The following is an 18,562-nucleotide window of genomic DNA, read 5'->3' as shown; positions in this document are numbered from 1 at the left end:
AAGAAGACTTGACAGCTGAACTGTGATGAACATATGGCTGAGTATTTCCATACCATCCAGGAACTCCTGATATTAGAAGAAAACTCCATCCTTCTACCCCCTCACCTAGCCTGTTTGCTCAGAGTGAAGGAGAACTGATGAGACAGACTTCCTGGGAAGAGGAACATTTGGGTGGTTTGGGATAGAAAGCAATGAAGGGGACAGAAGAAACTAAGTCTCCCTATGAAGGAGGGAAAGAGAGAGAATATTACAGACCAGATTGAGATCAAAGAACAAGACCAATCAGTGCCTTCGGGATAAATAAGAGACCATTCTGGCTACTCTGATGAAAGGGTACCACCTGCCTCTGAGGAGGGAGGATAAATGTAAGAAACAGAAATATATAAGCAGCCCTCTGCCTCTATATCCTGTGTTTGATCAGTTTGAACATGGCTTTGCTCCCATTAGTCAGACCTGATGTGGCTCCTGGAGATGGTGGGCCAGGACTATCTCAGCCACCCTCACCAGAGAACACATCCATGACAAACCCTAATTCCTAATTCCTGAACTATTCAAGTCACCCCATATTTGTGGCCACTCAGGAATAGAACAAGCTTTGAAAAAAAAATTGCATGTTTTAATTCAAGAAATAAAAGTTCACACACAATCCAGAACAGGTGTCAGGAATTTGGTCTAAACAATCAGCCACACCTGCTGCAGAAGTTCAGGCTCCACAGAATCACTTTGGCCAGTGCTTCCTGAGATGCTCTTTCAGCTGAGGAATGGAAGGCAGCAGCTGCTGGCACTCATGACAACGGAGGGGCAGCTTCAAGAGCTCACACACCCCATCTTGGACAGTCACTCTGCCAGCCTCTTGTACCATCTCAATCACAGCTGCAAGCAAGGAAATAGAGTTTAGAGCCCAGATACAAAAAAAAAAAAAAAAAAAAAAAGAAAGGAAGGAAGGAAGGAAGGAAGGAAGGAAGAGAGAGAAAGAAAGAAAGGTGAGGGAGGAGGGGGGAGGGAGGGAGTGGGGAAGGAAGGAAGGAAGGAAGGAAGGAAGGAAGGAAGGAAGGAAGAAAATCTGACTCCCAAATATGCCAGGTATCCTTAAAGCTAGTAAACTTGAGGTTACATTCACTATTGGGAAAATGGGCTCAGTCAGGTTCTAAATCTGAGCAACTTATTTCTGAGATGATTACATTCCTTCAGGATACACTCTAAGCAATCCATGTTACTATGTCAAAGGCTTATTATCACAGGGCTTTACCCCTAGTTATCCCTTGATCAATAGGAGCTGTCATCATTAACATCCCAGCATGATGAAGTTTCACAGTATACACACTGGGAAATGCTTCCTTCTGTATACACAGCCTTCCCCTGTTAAGTAACCACTCTTGACGGAAGGCAGCCCCCAAGTTCCTCCTAGCTGAGTTTATTCTCAGGACCACCTCTGAAGTCCCCCATTGTTAAAATAAACAATCTTTTTTATACCCTGACATAACAGCATTCTAAGTCCCCCAAGAAGGCTGCTCACAGCAAAGTGGCAATCCTACCACAGTCCAAATAGCCCAGTTTCTTTTAATGGGGCTCTCTGTACAGGCAACACAAAGTTGTACATGGGTTTTTGAAGCCAAGTTATTTTGGGAAACAAATGAATCAAGTATAAGAACAACTGAGAAGGGCCCTGGTGGGGCAGTGGTTAAGAATCCACCTGCCAATGCAGGGGTCATGGGTTCGATCCCTGATCTGGGAAGACACCACATGCCGCCGAGCAACTAAGCCCGTGCACCACAACTACTGAGCCTGCACTCTAGAGCCTGCAAGCCACAACTACTGAGCCTGCGTGCCACAACTACTGAAGCCCACGCGCCTAGAGCCCATGCTCTGCAACAAGAGAAGCCACCGCAATGAGAAGCCTGCACACTGCAACGAAGAGTAGTCCCCGCTCACCCCAACTAGAAAAAGCCCATGCGCAGCAACAAAGACCCAACACAGCCAAAAATTAATTAATTAATTATTTAAAAAAAAGAACAACTGAGAAAATGAAACAAATGTAAAAACCAAAGAACACTGTTTACCTTGTGATTCGAGGAAGTATTCGGTATTGAAAGAATTCCAGTGTTTTTTGTTTTTAAGGCAAGGAGAATCAAAATCCTGGCTGATCACATGAAGGTGTACATGGCTAGTTGAGAGGAAACAAAGATTGACCATTAAACCCAGCTTAATCAAAATGACAAAAAGTATGGGTATGTAAAATATTGATAGTGTTTCCATTTAACTCCACTCATTCATTCATTCACTTAAGACTATTTAAAGCAACCTAAATGTCCATCAACAGATGAATGGATAAAGATGTGGTACATATACACAATGGAATATTACTCAGCCATTAAAAGGAACGAAATGGGGTCATTTGTAGAGACATGGATGTACCTAGAGACTGTCATATGTTGTGAAGTAAGCCAGAAGGAGAAGAACCAATATATATTAATGCATATATGAGGAATCTTAAAAAATGGTATAGATGATCTTATTTGCAAAGCAGAAATAGAGACACAGACGTAGAGAACAAATGCATGGACACCGAGAGGGGAAAGGGGATGGGATGAATTGGGAGATTGGGATTGCCATGTATACACTGCTATGTATGGAATAGACAACCAGTGAGAGCCTGCTGTATAGCACAGGGAACTCTACTCGATGCTCTGAGGGGAGGGAAAACCAGAAGGGAGGGGAAATGTGTATACATATGGCTGATTCACTTCACTGTACAGCAGAAACTAGCACAACATTGTGAAGCAACTATATCCTAATTTTAAAAAAAAAGACTATTTACAGCTCATGAAGTACCTACTCGGGCCAAGCACTGTACTAGCACTGGGAATTTAGCAGTGAACAAAATGGGAAAGGCCTATGCCCTTACAGAAATTATATTCTAATGATGGGAGAGAAATAATAAATAAGTAAACAGATAAACAAGAAAAATTCAAAATGTTAACATTGCTAAGAAAAAAATAAACAGGGAAATGGGATGGAGAGTGCCTGAGGGTAGAGGCTGCCTCTTTAAGTAGCTAGGGTGTCCAGGGAAGGCCTCTCCCAGGCAGTGATTTGAGCTGAGAAAGCAGTCATGAAAGCAAAGATCTGAAAGAGTGTTTCAAGGAGTGGGGAGACCAAGTGTGAAGGCCCTGAAAAAGGGCTTGGTGCAACCAAGGAGCAGAAAGGAAATATGGCTGGAATGGCTGGAAACAAGGAGCAGGGACTAGGTAGAAGCCAGATCATAAAGGGTCTTATAGGTTGGCAGAGGGTTTGCATTTTATTCTGATTACACTGGGGAACCACTGAAGGATTTTAAGCAGGGGAGTCCTGTTATCTGATTGACACTTTATAAGATCACTCTGGCTACTGTGTGGATAAAGGACTGTAGAAAGGGTAAGGATGGATACAGAGAGACCAGTTAGGAGGCTGCTGCTGCAGCAGTCCAGGCCAGAAATAATCATGTTTTAGACAGGAGCTATAGCAGTCGAGATGACAAGAAGCAATCCAATTTTGAATATATTCTGGAATAGAACCAAAGGGACCAACTAATGGATTGGATGTGGGTTTGGGGAGGTGCCACTTGCTGAGATGAAGAAGCTTCAGGAAAAGCAGGTTTGAGGAAGAAAACCAAGAGTTTGCTTTTGGACTTGTTAAACCAAGTAGGATGACTTTTTGTATAGCTCTGACTCTTAGAATCAGTAATATTTCACATTCTCCCAATAAATCATCAAAACCAACCAGTGCCGTGTGGGAATTTAAAATGGAATAATAAGCAGTAACAAATAAACCTAACTGTATTACAAATGAAAAAGGAACCACACTGAAGGGAGTCAGAAAGAAAATAACTACCTAATTAAGCTTGGAAAACAGTATTTTGACTGGATTCTGTAAAGATAAAAAGAACGTTATACAAAGACTGTACTCTAATAAGTAAAATGTCTTTCTCACCTGGGTGTGGATTAGCAATTCTGCAACTATTTTATGTGTACACTAGGACTGAACAAATAAGTGAACTAATTGTACCTAAAGAGAGCCAAATTTCTCACTGTTGGAGAAAGAAGTCACAAAAAAGGAAACGGGAAGACAAGGATGAACCTGTGGAATTGGACTGGAATCAGAAGTATCAGCATGAGCTCATGGCTTTTCATACAAATGTACAGGTAGGTAAACAGAGAAATAAACAGAGAGGTGCATGTATCTGTGTGGGTTAGGATTCATGCATGTATTTCCTGGCTCCATCTGCTAAGAGGGCCTAGAAGCAAAGACACTCTGGAACCAACTACTTCTCTCTAAAGAAACCTCGTGCCCTAGTCTTGGCTTATAAATGTCATTATCCACTAAAAAGAACTCGGGCTCTTTGGAAAAGTGGTTCATTCCAGGGCTAGAACAGGAAAAATATAAGACAAGCCTGGAACATAGTGTTCCAAAAAATAAGGAGCCAGAAAATAAGGAAGAGCTCAAAAAATGTTTGGGGCATGTCAAAGTGATACAGGAGCCAATCTAAAGGAATTTCCAATGACCAAAGCTGGAACAATTTGAGCAATAAACAGAGGTAGATTAAATTAAATCCTATAGACTAAAATAAATATCCATGAGTCCATACGTGTATTGAATAAATACATAATGGGGGAGAAGGACAGCTCTTCCACACAGAGGAATTCCAATTAATAAATTAGAAGGAATGAGGGAAACATAAAATTACCATTAGGTAAACACCATAATAATAACTGTTGCAGGCAAGATCCACCAATAGCTGCTAAAATCACTGGGCAAAAGTTTGAGGAGAAAATATATAGTAGCATAGTCTTAAACATCTCCCCCCAAGATATTCATCAATTACAAGGGAAAAATAGTAACTTTGAGTAGAGAAACCTGGCAGACACCACCTCAACAAAGTGATCAAGGTGAATATCATGAGCAACAAACCATCTCGACATCATGCACTCCTTGATATGATGCACTGAGAAGGACACACATCATTTCTGTGGTATATTGGCAAAAAAAAAAAAAAAAGGCATAACCTCAATCTAGTCATGAAAAAACATCAGACAAACTCAAATTGAGAGACATCCTGTAAAACAACTAGCCAGTACTCATCAAAAGTGTCAAGGTCATGAAAACCAGAAAAGGAGGAGGAACTGTCACAGATCAGGGAGACTAAGGAGGGACAACAAATAAATGCAATGTGGGATCCTGGAGCAGAAAAAAAATGGAAAGAAAAATGCCTGAAATTCGAATAAGGTCTAGAGTTTAATTAGTGGTGATATTATGGAAGATCTTTGTTCTACTTCATACTTCCAGTTTTATATTTTCTAAGTTGAAAATATATTACTTTTACAATAGAAAAAATATTTAATTTATTACCTTTTCTTTCCTATCTTTAATTTATTCAAAATGATATCATAAAGAGTGATCATAGGGCCTCCCTGGTGGCACAGTGGTTGAGAGTCCGCCTGCCGATGCAGGGGACACGGGTTCGTGCCCCGGTCCGGGAGGATCCCACATGCTGTGGAGGGGCTGGGCCCGTGAGCCATGGCCGCTGAGCCTGCGCGTCTGGAGTCTGTGCTCCGCAACGGGAGAGGCCACGACAGTGAGAGGCCCGCGTACCGCAAAAAAAAAAAAAAAAAAAGAGTGATCATAAAAGGATATGTAACTGGAAACTTTACTTACTGGTCATTTTGCTTCCCACCCACACCAGTCACAGCTCTTGCCTTTAGCATTCTCCTTAGTACAACAGCAGATGCAGAAAACGGACGTGTGGACACAGGGTGGGAAGCAGGGGGTGGGATGAATTGGGAGATTAAGATTGCCATATATACACTACCATGTGTAAAATAGATAACTAGTGGGAATCTGCTGTATAGCACAGGGAGCTTAGCTCGGTGCTCTGTGGTGACCTCAATGGGTGGGATGGGGGCGGGGGAAGGGAGGTCCAAGAGGGAGGGGATATATGTACACATATAATCGATTCACTTCGTTGTACAGCAGAAACTGACACAGCACTGTAAAGCAACTATACCCCAATTTAAAAAAAATATTTTTTTTTGCGGTACACAGGCCTCTCACTGTTGTGGCCTCTCCCGTTGCGGAGCACAGGCTCCGGATGCACAGGCTCAGCAGCCATGGCTCACAGGCCCAGCCGCTCTGCGGCATGTGGGATCTTCCCGGACCAGGGCACGAACCCGTGTCCCCTGCATCGGCAGGTGGACTCTCAACCACTGCGCCACCAGGGAAGCCCCCCAATTAAAAAAAAAAAAAAGGTATGGCCACCATGATTACTACGTGAAAAGGGCTTTGTGATCAAGGGCTGTTAGTCATGAGCTCTGCAGCATTAGGGAAATAGGATTATGGGTGACTTTTTGCCGTAAATTTTTGAATAAGGTTTTAACAATTAAAAAATATTTTTTTAATGAGATACAACATAACTTCCACCCTGTGACCTAGCAATTCCACTTCTGGGTATTTATACAAGAGCAAAAAAATGAAGTATATCCATGATATACACAACAACATGCATGAATCTCAAAATCCATTATGCTGACCAAAAACAGACAGAAAAAGAGTATACATTGTATGATTCCACTTACATGAAGTTCTACAACAGACAAAACTAATCTATGCTGAAAGAAAGGAGAACAACACTTGGGGATTGAGGGGAGGGTTGCAAGAAAGGAGCACAAGGGAACTTCCTGGGAGATGATAGAAACGTTCTGTATCTTGATCACAGTGATAGTTACATGGCATATACATCAAGACTGATCAAACTATAGATCTTATTGTGCATTTTATTGTATGTAAGTTATGCCTCAATTTAAAATAAAGAGTATTGATGGGGAAAAAATGGGGCACAAAAATTTCACTTGTTAAAGTGACCAGTAATCTAAGTCATAATTACCCACCTAATAAAATGTGAAGACTGTTAGGTGGTTAAATAAAATAATCAAAAGAAATTCTGACACATGCTACAATATGGATGAACCTTGAAGACATTATCCTAAGTGAAATAATCCAGCCACAAAACAACAGATACTGTATAATTCCACTTATATGAGGTACCTAGGGAAGTCAAATTCATAGAAACAGAAAGTAGAATCGTGGTTGCCAAGGGCTAGGGACAGGAAGGAATGAGAGGTAGTTCAGGAAGATGAAAAAAGTTCTACAAATAGATGGTGGTGATGGTTGCACAACAATGTGAATGTACTTAATGCCATTGAACTGTACACTTAAAAATAGTTAAAATAGTAAATTTTATGTTATGTATATTTTACCACCACCACCCCAAAAAAAAACAGCCTAAGATAAAGACTCAGAAACCCAATTACTCTGCTTATCTTGTTGCTTAGCTCAAAAGAACTGGAGATCTGCCTTGCTTTCATTCCTTGAAAAGAATCAATCATTCCTTTCTGAATCCTTCGGGTATGAGCCAAAGGAAAACAGGCTCTACACTTTTTTCTCATTTTATTTTAAATCTTAGATCTACTAGGCTGTCATGAAAGAATTCAGTGATGCTTGCCTCCTTCAAAGCAATGGTCCCTAATCATTTAGGGGTTATAGATGCTTCTGAAAAATCTGATAAAAGCCACTGACCACAGTTCTTCACCCGAAGGCAATGAAGCTGCTTCATCTAGTTCATAAGTTAGGCTCTCAGAGTTTACACTTTGAGAAGAACAAAGAACTGTATGTTATCGAATTATAAGCAGAAGTAGGAACTCAAGGCTTATGAGCAAGTCAGGCAGGAGGGTTGAAGTTTCACCCCACCTGCCTTGGAAACACCCTACCCTACTCCCCTGGACCTCAGGGCTATGAGCACAGTCAGCAGACCCAGGCTGAATCCATCTGTCCACCTAGATAGAACCAGGACACACAAGCACTCCCCACAAGGCTTACCTCATGCTGGGAATGGCATGGTAGCCCAATCGGAAGCGGAGTTTGCTAGACCCAGCAAAGTCTGCAATCACTTTTTCCCCGACGGTGTGCATGTGTCTGAGGAGCTCAAGGTGTTCTCCGGTCACAGCCTTCAGACTGGAAATGGAGGCCCATGGTAAGACCAGCCAGTGGTGACGAGCCTTGGGGTATTTATCCTTAATCACCACCACCTGCTCATCTTTGTAAACCTACAGAGGGGCACAAGAGAAGGAAACAGATATCTACAGCGCATCTTGTGTGTGCCAGATACAGTCACATTCATTAACTCACTTAATTCCCACCACAATCTTGCGCAGAAGGTCTTAGTATCCCAATTTTGACCGATGAAAGCACAGAGACTCAGATAAGTTGAGTGTCTTGCACCAGGCCACATAGTTATCAGTACTAAGTGGGAAGTCTAGAATTCCAACACAGATCTAGTTGACTCCAGTCTGCGTTTTCAGTCACCACACTACACAGAACACACAGATCCACTGAGGATCTGATGTAAAACCCCTGCAGGCATGAATTCAAATGCACCCTTCTCACTCTAACACAGCAGACCACAAGATACATGCAAGTGTGCTCCAAGAAGCCCTATCAGATTGCCCCTTGTCACCCCAGGATGTAATTTAAGAACTCAGACTCCTCCCAGGATGACACCTGACTATTAATCCCAGGGCAGCCCAGTAACTACAGTCACTATACATTATCTGACACTCTGTTGAAAGAGACCACACTAAGGTTAACACAACTTCCCTTATAATAATAGTACCCAGAAGTTTAGGAGGAACAAGGCAGAAGGGATATTCATTTGAGAAACTTGGCTTCTCTCCAAAGAACTCCAATTGCTAACTTACTGACAATGAGAAAAGCCACTTGATCTCACAAAACAGCCCAGTAAAACGAATCTCACTCAGAAGGACTGATCTCCTTTGATTTCATTTGTAGTTATGAACTCTGTGAAGTGATCATTTAAAACGTGAAATGTATTTCAATGGCAAAATTTTATTCTGACCTGCACTTTGGGGTCCTCCATTGAAATCTTCAAGCCTTGACTCCAGTGGCCCAATGATTCCTAAAGCAAAAAGGGGCAATGTAAATCACAAATGCGATAGTTAAATTTGTCAGTAGTTAATACTGGACGTCAGCAAAGTCCAACCAAACTTGGAAATAAGGTCAGTCTTTAAGAATTAAACTATATCTCTTTACCTCAATCTTTTCCTTTATAAACCATAAACCATTCCCATTTTCTTCCCATATTCAGAGCTGCATGTCTAGACAGAGGTTGGAAACACCAGAGTGTGAACTGCATCTTCTTTGCCCTCTCCCACTCCATCTACAGCCTAAGTTTCCACTTTGACATCAGGATGTGAATCGCATGATCTATGAAGAATGTTCCAATCTTAACCTTCTATAGATATACACTGACCCATTTTAGCAGCTCAGTGTTAAGCACACTGCCACTATCACCCTACCTTCAAGGGGCTTACCTCAGGAATTCAAGAGAAAAGTACATAAAGGGAATTCACCCAACTGACTGGTGACACAAACAAGTGACTCTTTCATCATGGTTAATAACCCCTTAGGCATGTCTGGGCTTTACTGCGTACAAAACAATTAAGTGGTCATTACACCTCATTTAATCTCCACATCATCTATCAAGCACACTACCCTCACCTTTTTGGTGGATGCATCTTTCTCCTTCTTTGGGGGCACAGAGCACTGGCTAGGATTGCTCCCAGGTTCTAATCTTGTACTGGGCTCAGCTTCCTGGGCAGCATCCCTTTCTACAGAATCACTGTTGCCTGACCTCTTTCTCTTCCTGTGTGTTTCCAAGCCAGGGTTCTTTGTCTCTTCCTCAAACTCTATGATATATGGATAAAGTTCATTCACCAGGTGGAGGACCTGGCCAGGCTGCAGCTTCACCTCTTGGTCTTTCCCAATTATGAGTGAGTCAATGCTGGTGGGATTGACCCCTACCTATGGAATAATCAGAAAATAATTATAATAATAGCAATAACACCATTAGCAATATAGCTACTCCTACGTTCACCACTATGTGCCAGGCACTGTGCTTAATATTCACTTCTGTTACTCTGCCACTTCCACACGTGAAAGAGAAGCCTTTATTGGCTGGCACAGACATTCTAAAGTCAACAGTGTAAGAAAATCATCAAGTATAACATGGAAATCCAAGTTATAAATAGACATACCTGCTTTACCTTGACATATCCTTTGTTACACTCTGCTTTCAACTGTACTGAAAGAGATTGAAAAAAGTTAAACCCAAATGCCATGAAGAACCAGGCACTTGCTCCTGTTCTCCCTACAAGACAATGAAGCCTCACTCCAGGAGGCAATGTGACAAGGGTTTCCTCAAAGGCCTAAGAGCAAAATCATCCATTATTCAGTTGGCTAGGGCTCCAGGTCCTTCCATAAAATGCCCAACAGTGTGCATACTCCTTTAGCTACTGCTAATATCTTTATAAGGCAGCTTCACTGAATCCCCACAAGTCTCCCTATTCCAGAGCCCTTAGCCCACTCAGGATCACAGACTCTGCAGTCAGGAAAGGGGACCCATTTCTCTCACAAGCTCTTATATCTCAGGATTAAATCAAGACTTCCACTATTGTATGAAACCAACAGATGCCTTCAACAGAGAAAAAGGTAAAAGATACGTTCCTGGAAAATTGAAGTTCAGCTGGCCTTGGGTAGGAGTAGAAAGAATAGTCTAGAAAAAGGACTGCAGGGACAGAACAGTCTGAGCATGTGTGGGAAGAAGTAACACTAAATACTTGTGTTCAGATACATGAACAAAAAGCTTCTGGACAGGGTGACATACACATCCCTACAGCTGCTGCTGTGACAAGGCAGACAGACAGCAAGAAGTAGTGTCTGTTTCTGTATGTTTGGCTTAGCCAGCTCAAGCATGGCTTTCTTCTTTTTCCCATTTAGATTAACTCTTGTGGGAAAAACCATAATCAGTGCTCCAAGCCTTAGGAAGCCCTACTATGGCAAACACACTGCAGGGGGAGGCCTGGTAGCAGTGAGCACGTCTGGAGTTTACAGGTAAAAAATGAGGTACATGGTAAACATTTTTCCTAAGGACTTTCATTTCATTAAATCCCACTAAAGACATTTCAAGAGCTAGATGTCATAGTCTTTTAAAGATACCACCCTCTGTGTGTGGCAAAATGTAAAGGATGAAACCAACCCATCACTTCTCAGACATGGTTCCAACCTGGAAATCCCAGAATTCAATTGTCTCACTGCCCAAAGAGGAATCTCCCTGGGCAAAGCAGAGTGCAGAACTCAGTTCCACCACCCCAGAGTACAGGACAGAACCTGCCTGCTCCCAACACTGAATATTAACCACTTTCAGAGGGTGCAGTCAGGAGTGCATGGGGCCCTAGCACTGGTCAGAAGAGCTCAGTTCCTGAGTTTTGTTTATGGCACACAAAAGGTTTTCCATCAGTAGCATCCAGGAAATGTACATCTTCGATTATATCACTATCTGAGGGAACCAAACATGGTAATCTCCACAATCCTATGACCAGTTACCTTGCTGTCGAGAACATTTCTTGTCAGTGATCTTGGTCTCGGGGCTGCGCCCAACCATGACTGCTTCCAAATGTGGAAGTTTGATTCGCTGGTGCCGATTGTCCTGTCTCACCAACCAGCACACCCGCATCATTACTCTGAGAGACAAAACACAAGAGAATCGCTGGAAAAACTAGCACAGGTCCTCCAGGGCCACACCCCAGCACCACCACACATGCCATTTACCAGCTGTTCATCTTGAGGCAAGTGACTTCACCTCCCTAGTCTCAATTTCCTCACCTGTAAAATGTGATAATGACAGGACTCATGAAGGTGTTGTGAGGATTAAATAAAACAATATGGGTAGGGCTTTCCTGGTGGCGCAGTGGTTGAGAGTCCGCCTGCCGATGCAGGGGACACGGGTTTGTGCCCCGGTCCGGGAAGATCCCACATGCTGCAGAACGGCTGGGCCCGTGAGCCATGGCCGTTGAGCCTGCGCGTCCAGAGCCTGTGCTCCGCAGCGGGAGAGGCCACAACAGTGAGAGGCCCGCGTGCCGCAAAAAAAAAAAAAAAAAAAAACAATATGGGTAAAGTATTCACTTCTCTGCCTCAGTCATGCTACGTAATCAAATATTTGTTATGTTTATTGATATACTCTATGTGCTGGACATTAAGCTACCTGCTGAGGATCAAAGAATGATGAAACATTGTCCCTAGCCTTCAGGGGCCTGGAGTGCGATGGGGCAGACTCATATACCAATTATTACAACATAATGTAATATCTACTATAAGAAGGGAGTAGCCAAATATGGCCTTAGCCCAGGGAAAGGAAAGACTAACTCTTGTAGGGAGCCTCAAAAAAGGCAGGGATATTCACGCTCAGTTTTAAAGGGTGAGAAGCTTGCCTGGCAGAGAACTAAGGACATAAGAACAGAGGATGTTCTCCATAGGCATCAAGGTTTCCATTCCTTAACTGTCAAAACATACTGATGTTAGGACAACACATTTCACTGCCATCTGCCAGAAGATAGTCATAATAAATATACAAACCTACAATTTCTAAAGTGTGAATGCAGCACCTTTGTGCAATACACAACCTGCACAACACTATTGGAGGGTCTGATATTCTCTTGTAAAACAACTTTTATGGTCATGTAGGATATCAGTAGAAGAGAAAGAGAAGAAATTCGGGAGAGGGATGAGGCCTGAACAAAGAGGATGGAGAGGAAAAAGAGCCAGGAGAAATTGCGAAGGTAGACTTATTGCTGACTGCATTTGGGGAATGACAAGGGAGTGAATGGAGACACCAACCAAGATTTCTAATTTGGAAATACTCATTACCCAAAATGAGGAATACACTGGAGACATAATTTAGGGATAAATGATAAGTGAAGAAGGGATGATTTCAGATTGAAACACAATTAGATTACGTTGCCTGCGGAAGATCCTTGAGTCACACTAGGATATACGGGTATGAAGCTCAAGGAGGGGAAGGGACTGTGTGTGTGTGTGTGTGTGTGTGTGTGCGCGCACGCACGTGTGTGTATTTTTTGAGACTATAAAGTGCTTTATTTGGAGTCTTGGGAATTGCAATTCAGGAGACACAGTTTCGAGTAAAACTGAAAGTGTTTCAGGGAAGAGAAAGAATCAGGGGTTTATAAAGGTAAATGCCACAAGGTTGTTAAAGTTGTAAGAATTATGACCAGCTCTGACACAAAAAGGAAGCATTTGTCCTTAACTGAATGTATATATAATGAGAGGCATCAACGTGTCACAGAAGTTAGGGTAAAAAGAGAGGATGAGATCACCTAGAGGCAGAACAGGGAACTGTGGGAGGGACAGACTAGATCTTTGGGACACCTCCCTAGACTCCAGAAGCCTACTAATGCTCAAGCCTCTAATACCCTCTCTTTGCAAAACACCCCTTGCAGGCAAGGCAACACTCAATCAGCCACTCTGCACAAGCTTTGTATCCAAAGGAGAGAGAAAAGAAACCAGATTTTTCAAAATCAGAGTTTCACTACCATCTGCAAAGACAGAATAACGCAAAGCAGAGTGAGCAAATGAGTGCTGAAGACGTGCAGTCACAGAAATAGGATCAGTCAGGAAAGGCTTTGGAAACTGCCCAGTAGAAAAAGCCAAGAGCCAAGAGGACCGATAAGAAAGAAAAGGAGTGGGAGTGGACATTCCACTTCAAAAAGCACAAGTGACGGTACAGATTTCAGCAATGACAAGCCATGGGTGAGGGGTGAGAAGCAGACCTTAGTTGGCCAACCCAGAGGAGCTGCCCCAGAGAGTCACCTAAAGAAAGCAAAGGTGCTGAAAGAACACTAGGCCAAAAAGTTGAGATTTAACAATCCATAGGAGACAACTGCCAGGGTCTGAGCTGCAGAGTGAGGTGAAATGATGCTGTGTATAGGCAGGCTGGAGTGGAGAAATCTAGAGTCAGAGATGAGTCATTTAATAAATTAAATGTGGGCCAGAGTTAGGTCTAAAAGGCAACTCCTTTGTGAGGGAGCTGATGCAAGAGCATGAAGAGTCAGCTGTAAATCTAAAATCCTAAACCCAGAGCCTCAAATGATGATGGTGCTACAGGCAAGTCCCACTTCTAAATGTTATGTGTTCAGAGGGGCATGTTTGCTCTTGCTGGAAACTGATGAATGAGCAGCTAATGGACTGAGAAATGAAGTATGTCTTCATTAAGCATTGGGAAATAAGTCCTCTGGTGACTGACTACTCACAGTAATAATAAAAGAAGCCTGAAGAGAGAACAGTTGGATAGCAGGGACAGGAGGGAATCCAGTGGACAGCTGAGAGCATGGCTGACTTTTGCAGAATAGGACCTACCCCTCCTGCCCCACACAAACATACATTCACATGCTTCATTCTCTCTAAAGTTCTGAAGTTATAATGTTTCTATTTACTACACCTTGAGAAACTGAAGCAGTGACTACAGGATGCTTATTTAACTAAACTTAAGCAATATCTTCGCCCATTTCAGCCTCCAATTCCAACTTCTAGGAATGAAGCATTTTAGAATATGGGGAGCACATAAGGATGGATATTCCTGAATCTTCAATATAACTCATCCAGTAAAACTCCATAAACTGCAAGCTCTATGACAGCAGAAGTCAAGGCCATTTTTCCTTCCACTATACCCCTAGCACTTAATACCTAGCATACAGCAAGAATATAATAAATATTTGCAAGTGAATGACCAGATAATAATCCTATCCAGGTTCTCCTCCCTTCCTTCTCTCTCCCCTCCTCTAGCTCCTCTTATGTGGGATGCTTTGCTACTCTCTCTGAGCAACCCCATCTCCACATCTATGTGGGTAAATCCTAATTCTCTATTTTTCAGCCCACTTTTCACTCCAGAGTTGTAGGGACTGGTCAGAAAGAAATTCTGATTATTTCTTAAGGGACCCAGGTGATCTGATGGGCCGCACAAGGCCAGAAATCTGGTAACCTGGAACACGCTGTCCAGAAGAATGTTCTGCAATGATAGAAGTGTTCTAAACACTAACGTAGCCACCACGCGACAATCAAGCAACTGAAATGTAGCTGGTGCAACAGAGGAACTAAATTTCTCACTTAGCTTTTTTTAAATTTACCTTAAAGTTACGATAGCTACACGTGGCTGAGGGCTACCATAATGTCCAGCACAGCCCTGATCAATCCCAAATCCCTCAGGCTTGAAGTTGAGACTCTCATACTTCAACCCCACAGAGGTTACTTATTTCACCTCCCACTTCTTTTCATAAAATTAGTCCCATTTACCCATCCTCTCTCTCCTCCCTTCCCCTCACATACATCCTTCAGGTATAACGTACTGCATCAGGTCTCCCAAGTAAGTCATTATGAATATGCTCTCCTGGTACTGAATTGTACTCTTCCCTTCCTCCTAAAAAAAAAAAAAAATTCTTCTCAGCCTCCGAGTCCCACCTCCTCCCTGAGGCCTTCACAGAGCCTTCTCTCCTCTACATCTCTTCTTCTCTTCTCTACATCTTGTTATTGGGTGTGGTCGGATTTACCTTCTCTGAAAATGAAATATGGATGTAATCCCACTGGCCAAATGAGATTATAATCTCCTTGTAAACAGACTGCATCCATTCAGGAAACTCGGAGGAAGGGTCTCTGGAGGTCACTGGCCTAGGCTAGGTCTGGTCTTGTACTTCGGGATCCGCTGGTCTTCAGTATACTTTTATCAAGTGCATACCATGTGCTAGGTACTTGCTAAATGTCTTACTTACATCATCTCATTTAATCTTCACAACTCTCATTCTAAGGAAAATTTAAGTCTTAGAGAAGAAAAGTAACACGTTCAAGTCACACAGCCAATGTGTGCCAGAGATAGGATTTGAATTATTCCAGAGAACGGGTTATTTTGTTGCTGTTGTTGTCTTGTTTTGGGTTTTGTTTTGTTTTGTTTTTTGGCCACGCTGCATGGCTTGCAGGATCTCACTACCCCGACCAGGGATTGAACCCAGGCCACGGCAGTGAAAGGCCAGAACCCTAATCACTAGACCACTAGGGAACTCCTGAAAATGGGTTCGTAATCACTACATCATATACTTTTTGTCTTCAGTCATTTGATCATTCAGTCAAAATTACTGCATGCCTACCACGTGCCTTATGCCACCCTGGTGCTGGGAATAAAGAGGTAACACATCTCACTTGTATGGCATGATGCAGGTATTATACATCATACCTGCCTTCAAAAGGCTCAGTCTTGTGGAGGAGAGAGACTCAAAAACAATTGTAACATATGTGGAAAGTATAATGATTGGTCTATGCAAAGGGTGTTGTGGGAGCACAAAGCTGGAGTATCCAACCTAGACTTGGAAAAAGGAGGTGTCAAGGAAGGTTTCCGATAAGAGGTGGGCCTAAAATGAGACCTATACATTAACTGGGTTAATTAGGTGAAAGTGGGCAGCCTAATTAGGTGAGGAGCAGGAAGTAGAGAAAGGAATCAGCGAGAAGATTCCAGTCAAAGGGAACAGCAAGGGCAGTGCACAAAGAAACAGCACAGTGCACATGAAGAAGCAGTTCAGGGCTGCTGCAACCTAAAGTATGAGGCAAAAAAAGAGGATGGAGATGCAGGCTGGTCCAGATGAAGCAGAGCCCTGGGCGACCAGTTGCAAAGCTCAAACGTTAGAAGCTCTAATGGATTTTGCAATTTAGTAAACAATAAATATTTGCTGAATAAATGAGAGAAAAGATTGGATGAATGGACGGATCCCCTTAAATATTATTAGCAGGACTTGGACTCAGTCAGATGTGTTTTCAAAGATCATTTGGGGGAGGAGTGTAGGTAGTGTGGAGAATAGATAACGTCGGATATAGGACTAGAGGGGGGGATACCAGTTAGAAGGCCATCTAATTTCAGATCAAAGAAGATAAGGTCCAAAGTAAGACAATAATAGAGATAGGAAAAAGAGCAGAGATTTGAGAAATATTTAGGGGGCAAAATCAACAAGATTTAGTGATGGATGTGCTAAGAGTAAGTTCAGAGAAGACAGAATTTGAACAGTCTGTGGGACTCGCAGGCAGAGCTGTCCAGCAGGGTAGTCAGAGGTGAGCACGAAACTCAGAGGAGATCTAAGCTGACACTTCGATTTGGGAGCATGCAGGAGGGAGTTAAAACCAAGCTAGTTGATGTGCTCACCTAGACAGTGTGTACAGAATGAAAAGAACAATGGGCCAAAGTCACAAGCCTTGTAAACACCCAACATTTTAGGAGAGGAGGAAGAAGACTATCCACAGGAGAAATGACTGGTAAGAGAGGTACATGGAAAAACAGCTAGAATGTAAGCTCTTTAAAGGAAGGAGGCACTCTGACTTGTTCATCTCTATATCACAGTACATGTTTGTTGAATAAATCAGCTGAGTGTATTGTCCTGAGAAGCAAAGGAGTAGGGAGTGAAAGGTATCATCAAGTTTCAAAAGCAGCAAAGGAATCCAGTAATGACTGAAGAATGTCTATCTGGTTTGATAATCAATCACTAGTGACTACAGGATAAAATTTCAGGGGAATGACAGATCTGAAAACTAGACTGCAGAAAGGAACGGGAGGTGAGGAGTTGGAGACAGAATTTAGAATACTCTTTTAAAAGTTTGGATGAGAGGGGAAGAGAGTTACTGGATGAGAGCCAAAGGAAGATGGATCACTAGGAACTTTTTCTTTCTTTCTGGCTTGGGAGTGGGGTGGGGGGGACACACACATGGATATGAGAAACCTGATCTTGTTTATACGTAACTGGGACATAGACAAGGGCACAAAAGACAAATGAAAACAAGGTCTCATAGGTGAAAATATAAAAGAAAGGTCAGAAGCAAAAATAAAGGAAATTGCTTTGATCAGGAGACAGCTCATCCTCTGATACTGAAGGAAAGGTAAAGATAGGTGTAATCTAGATGACTGTATGAAGGGAAGGCAGGGGCAGAAATTTGAGGGAGAGCACATCTGATGACCTCAATTTTCTCCCTAAAATAGTAGACAACAACAGAGTAAGGTGTTTGGGAGCTTGATAAACAGTTGAGGAAAATCAACATAAAATAGTGGATAACATCCAAGCCTCTAAAATCCAACTGCTCAAGTTCAAATCTTGCCTCCACCGCCTAAGGACTGTGCGACTTGTGGCCAGTTATTTAAGCTAAGTCTTTATTTCTTCAGCTGTAAAACGACATTAATTACTGCTCTACACCACAGCGTTGTCACAAGGGCTAAATTAAGAAGTAAAAAGTTCAGTACCTGGCAAAAAACAAGCATTCAACACTACTATCACTCTTGTTAATAGTGAAGGTAGGATGAAAGCAAGAGCTAAGGAAATGTAAAACGATCATCCGAGAGCACTGACTGTGCAACTAAGGTGAAAGGGCACAAATCTGTTGTGTCTTCCCACGTGAAGAGTCCTGTCTCAAGTGTTCTAATGACGCCCAATATAAATCAAATTCTCAAAAGGCTCCAAACCTGGACCACATTAATTCCACATGGAAATTATATCCTTGCTTTGTTGAACCGCTATCACTGGTCTGCATGAGAAAAGGCTTGCTTCTTCTGGCCTTCCTGTAAGGCCTGTTGAGGACGCTGTGA

General features: G+C 42.5%; 1 protein-coding gene across 3 annotated transcripts; it reads right to left on the bottom strand.

Annotated features, from left to right (window-relative positions):
• Positions 1 to 594: 594 nt before the first annotated feature.
• APTX (aprataxin) lies at positions 595 to 11,624 on the bottom strand (the record flags this gene model as incomplete). 3 transcript variants are annotated; one of them, XM_079705744.1, is made up of 7 exons in its annotated part: positions 595 to 873; positions 2,061 to 2,164; positions 7,906 to 8,132; positions 8,942 to 9,001; positions 9,604 to 9,906; positions 10,140 to 10,186; positions 11,488 to 11,624. In XM_079705744.1, 7 exons carry the CDS (start codon positions 11,618 to 11,620, stop codon positions 719 to 721), a joined length of 1,029 nt encoding a protein of 342 aa, XP_079561870.1. In that variant the 3' UTR covers positions 595 to 718. The 3 variants fall into 3 exon arrangements, with proteins under 3 accessions (XP_079561870.1, XP_079561872.1, XP_079561871.1); XM_079705746.1 differs by having other exon boundaries at positions 9,820 to 9,906; positions 11,488 to 11,620; XM_079705745.1 differs by lacking the exon at positions 10,140 to 10,186 and having other exon boundaries at positions 9,604 to 9,791; positions 11,488 to 11,620.
• Between the last annotated feature and the right edge of the window lie 6,938 nt (positions 11,625 to 18,562).

The sequence above is a fragment of the Hyperoodon ampullatus genome (genome assembly GCF_949752795.1).
Source record: "Hyperoodon ampullatus genome assembly, chromosome: 6".
NCBI classification, from domain to species: domain Eukaryota; kingdom Metazoa; phylum Chordata; class Mammalia; order Artiodactyla; family Ziphiidae; genus Hyperoodon; species Hyperoodon ampullatus.
Note: the sequence above shows the minus strand (reverse complement) of the source record. Positions and strands in the feature narration are given on the sequence as shown.